We start from the raw sequence: 4,713 nt of genomic DNA on the forward strand, positions 1-4,713 counted from the left end.
ACCACACCTACCCCTACTGGCGGCACACCACCATAGCCACCATCACCATACCACCATCTCCACCAACGCGTCTCTCTCTACCCTCTCATCTTTACACCCACACCCACCACCCTATCACAGCCCCGCCGCCACCCCATCACAGCCCCGCCGCCACTCCACAACCCCGCCACCCCCACCCCCACCCCCACTTCGAAGACTCCAACTTTATCTTTACAGTACCACCACACCCACCACCATCATCGATTACGAATCCATAGCTAAATTTTACAGAAGCCTTAGCCGAATTTAGGGCTTTAGTTCCCCAAATGCAACACTAACCAGTCTGATCAATTCATTGGGATTCGAACGAGGATTCGAACGAGGACTCGAACGAGGTAGGACAGTGCTTTGTTTGATTCCTCTAGTCGTGTGCCTAGAACCGCCTAACATCTTCCGTTAACTCGCCGCCAACGTGTGGATTCCGGCGGGTGATGGGTTGGCTCGGACTACGCAGAAGAGGAGGTGAGGAGGATCAGAGAAGAGAATAAATTGGATGGTAATTTATATTGCGGTAGCAATTGTAGGTGGTGGTGATGGTGGAGGTGGTGGTGGTGACGGCGGGTTTCTCATGAAGGTGAGGGTAGAGACAGAGAGCAAATCTTTCTGGGTTTTTTTTGGGAACAGAGGGTAGAGAGAGAAACATATGATTTAAAAAGGGTAATTGTGTCATATAATTTTTTATTGAATGGACCAGATGGGTAGTTTTGAAATCAACATTCCTTCCAATATTAGCAAAGCTGAAGTAGTGCCGGAAAGAGGGAACAAGTTCGGCAAGGCCGGGGTTTTCTCCTTCAAAGGTTGGATATGGAGTGTTTGGGAGTTCTGCAAAGAAGATAGGAACAGAGTAATTTTCTCACTGAAAGTGGGGCTTGCTGTTCTCCTTGTGTCTTTGCTCATACTACTTGAAGCACCCTATCAAATATTTGGCGTTAACATCATCTGGTCCATTCTCACTGTGGCCATTATGTTTGAATACACAGTTGGTATGGATATATATATATATATATATATATATATATATATATATATATTTAATTTAGAAACATCACACGCAATCCCAAAGCCTAGACCATGCATGGCAAACATTTATTTACATGCAAAAACAAGTGCATATATTCATTTAGCTTATATTGGTGAATTATAGCAGCTTACAATTAAGTTAGATACATACTATAGTATATACTACTAAATTAAGTTGGTGGAATCTATGAACTAACTTCTTTTTGTTATGGCATCATTTATGTATGGACATTCAATTTCTAAGGTGCAACGTTTAACCGAGGATTTAATCGAGCACTTGGAAGCTTGCTTGCCGGAATCTTAGCCATTGCTATTGCCCAGTTGGCCTTAATCTCTGGTCGAGTTGCAGAACCTATTGTAATTGGTATCAGCATCTTCCTCATTGGTATGTAGTGGCTAATATATATTTTGCTAAATATTCTGTATAAATGTAATTTACAGGACAATAATTAATATCTTCATTTCAAGCTTATATTATTATTATCATGGATTAAGTGCAAAAAACCCCTCCTAAACTATTGCCTTTTTGCAAATAACCCCTTGAACTAAAAAATCGCTCTCGTGAACTATTGATTTGTTGTAATTAAGGACAAATCTATCACAAAAGACTATATTACCCTTTCTCATTAAAATTTTCATTTCTTATTAAATTATTTTTATTATCTTTTCTCTTATGTAAATATTAATTATACTATTTAGCTTAATTTTATTTTTAGTATCAATTTATCATAAAAATAAAAATAAAAATAAAAAAACAAAAGAAAAAGATAAATAGATTAGTAACTACTATTTTCTAAATTGATTAACTTATTATTAAAACTTTATTATTTATAATAAAACGTATTATAACCAATTTAAACATTTTTATTGTAAAAAAATATCATTTTTTTCATATAATATATTAATGAAAATTTAATAAAATACTTTTGAAAAAAATACCTTCTTTTCATGCAATATATTCATTAAAAATTAAAAAATTAATTAATTTTTAAATAAAATTTATACTAAAATTTTTTATTTAAATAATTAATTAAAAAAATTAAAGGTAAATTTTTGCAAATTTAACGGAAAATATCTCATCAAATTAGTATGAATTTTTTCATAATTTATTTAGATAAGAAAAATATATTAAATGTAATTCAATAAGAAGGGGCATTACGGTCATTTAATGAAATATAGTATAGTCTTTGGGGTATGTTGTAACAAAATGAATAGAGTGGTTTTGTTGGATTAGGGAATAGAGTGGTTTTGTTGGATTAGGAAAGGAGAAATGTGGGTTTGCAATAGAACCGTTAGATCATATGTTTGTGTGTATAAATTTTCTTATTCACTGCTGAGTAAGAAATCAAAACTCATACATTATTATATACTCATTCTTATAGTCGCACTCACTCACGTTTTTCTTTTAAATGAAATGATAAAAAAAAGTTCCTACAACTTCTTTTCTTTTCTTTTCTTTTTCTTTTCTTTTTTTTTTCCTTCGGAGTCCTCACAAAGGAGATACTTTATTCAATACATATATTTTTTGATAGTCAGAAGAGATAATTTATTCAATAGTGATATATAATTTTTTTAGAAGTTTTTTTTTTTTTTTTTTTGGTCCTATTTTAAAAAATAATTTATTCAACAAAGTTAACTTTTTTAGTGTATTTTTTTTCAATCGTGTCCAATTCAGTAACTTATTTTTTTGTTAAAATTTTGTTGGGTCCTATCAAAATATATAATTTATTAAATAGAGATAACCCTTTTTATTTTTTGGTCTTGTCAAAAGTTTCCTACTTTTTTTTTTTTTTTTAATCTTGATAAAAGATATAAATTGTTCAATAAAAATATTTATTTTGGGTTTTTTTTTTTTGTCATGTAAAAATATATATGTATATATATATATAAATATTTGTGAAAATCAGAGCATATTGGAAAAGTAATAATTATTTACTTATAAAATTAAAATTAAAATACGCATTCGAGTTATTGGCTCGTCCGACCCGACAGCATTCATGAGTCGCTCGTTCAACTGTCCGTAGAAACCCAAAAATGGAACCATTTGTGGTAACCAAAAAGGGGCTTGCCTAATTGTTTTGACTTATTTAACAATATGTGTGTGTATATATATATATTTGTGAAAATCTGAAAGAACATATTAGAAAAGTAATAATTATTTACTTATACAATTAAAATTAAAATTATTATTTACTTTAAGATGAGAGTACGAATGTAGATTATTGAAGTGCTCTCGCCTCCCTATCTATTTTCTCTATAATTTTGTTATTCTAAGTTTTTATTAATTTTTAATTTAGTTCATTACAATGACACTCCTTGAGATTTAGAGTATTGACACTCATATATAAGTCAGTTCTTTTTTCAACACTCGTACCAGAAATTTAATAAAATTGACAAAACACCCTTATACCCTGACACATAAATAAAAAGACCAATTTGCCATTTGACTTGTCAATTAAACTATTAAAAGTTTGAAATTACAAATTTAACCTTCTAAGTAATTTTAATTAACCAAACTTACCTTCAATCACTGCAACAGTATATACACCGTATACATATGTGTGTATATATATACATATCATCTCCGCTTTTATATAACATTTTGTAAAGATTAGCAAAGAAGGTGGCTTTAGCATGCAGGGAATCTGGAATATATGACTTGTTGAATTGGTTTATGTTTTTTCCCTCTTATTCAGTTTTGTAGTAATACTAAAAATTTTAAGCCGAAGGAATCACAAAAGCATGTGAAAAATCCTTTTTTTTTTTAATTTGCGAGTGTGCCCGTTCTGGCAGTGTCACGGTGGAGGGTAGCAATGTTGTCTAACATGGGTCAATAATAAGAAGCTATGGGTTTCATGTTTTTCTATTTTAATTCTATTTATTTGTTTATATATATATATATATATATATGTATGTATATTTAGAGAGAGAATGGGAGAAGAGGTTGGTTGCCACCTTCACTGGCGGCACACCACCATAGCCACCACTCCACAACCCTACCACAACCACCCCTACTGGCGGCACACCACCATAGCCACCATCACCATACCACCATCTCCACCAACGCGTCTCTCTCTACCCTCTCATCTTTACACCCACACCCACCACCATATCACAGCCCCGCCGCCACCCCATCACAGCCCCGCCACACCCATCCCACCCCCACCACCACTTCGAAGACTCCAACTTTATCTTTACAGTACCACCACACCCACCACCATCATCGATTACGAATCCATAGCTAAATTTTACAGAAGCCTTAGCCGAATTTAGGGCTTTAGTTCCCCAAATGCAACACTAACCAGTCTGATCAATTCATCGGGATTCGAACGAGGATTCGAACGAGGACTCGAACGAGGTAGGACAGTGCTTTGTTTGATTCCTCTAGTCGTGTGCCTAGAACCGCCTAACATCTTCCGTTAACTCGCCGCCAACGTGTGGATTCCGGCGGGTGATGGGTTGGCTCGGACTACGCAGAAGAGGAGGTGAGGAGGATCAGAGAAGAGAATAAATTGGATGGTAATTTATATTGCGGTAGCAATTGTAGGTGGTGGTGATGGTGGAGGTGGTGGTGGTGACGGCGGGTTTCTCATGAAGGTGAGGGTAGAGACACAGAGCAAATCTTTCTGGGTTTTTTTTGGGAACAGAGGGTAG

General features: G+C 34.2%; 1 protein-coding gene across 1 annotated transcript; it reads left to right on the forward strand.

The window, feature by feature from the left end:
* Positions 1-532: 532 nt before the first annotated feature.
* Positions 533-4,713, forward strand: LOC132270175 (aluminum-activated malate transporter 8-like). The gene is made up of 4 exons (XM_059771374.1): positions 533-613; positions 734-1,022; positions 1,304-1,444; positions 4,607-4,713. The coding sequence occupies exons 1-4, from the start codon at positions 533-535 to the stop codon at positions 4,711-4,713; spliced, it is 618 nt and encodes a 205-aa protein (XP_059627357.1).

This window comes from Cornus florida, unplaced genomic scaffold (assembly GCF_030987335.1).
Source record: "Cornus florida cultivar Cherokee Brave unplaced genomic scaffold, ASM3098733v1 CherokeeBrave_3.0.0_Hap2_Chr08, whole genome shotgun sequence".
In the NCBI taxonomy this organism is placed as follows: domain Eukaryota; kingdom Viridiplantae; phylum Streptophyta; class Magnoliopsida; order Cornales; family Cornaceae; genus Cornus; species Cornus florida.

What these genes read in the sequence shown, in the direction of transcription:
- LOC132270175 (XM_059771374.1), top strand. Translation starts at nt 533, where the DNA reads ATGGTAATTTATATTGCGGTAGCAATTGTAGGTGGTGGTGATGGTGGA. An exon ending in TATGTTTGAATACACAGTTG is followed by an intron (nt 1,023 to 1,303) that starts GTATGGATATAT and finishes TCAATTTCTAAG; the next exon opens with GTGCAACGTTTAACCGAGGA. An exon ending in TATCAGCATCTTCCTCATTG is followed by an intron (nt 1,445 to 4,606) that starts GTATGTAGTGGC and finishes TAGCAATTGTAG; the next exon opens with GTGGTGGTGATGGTGGAGGT.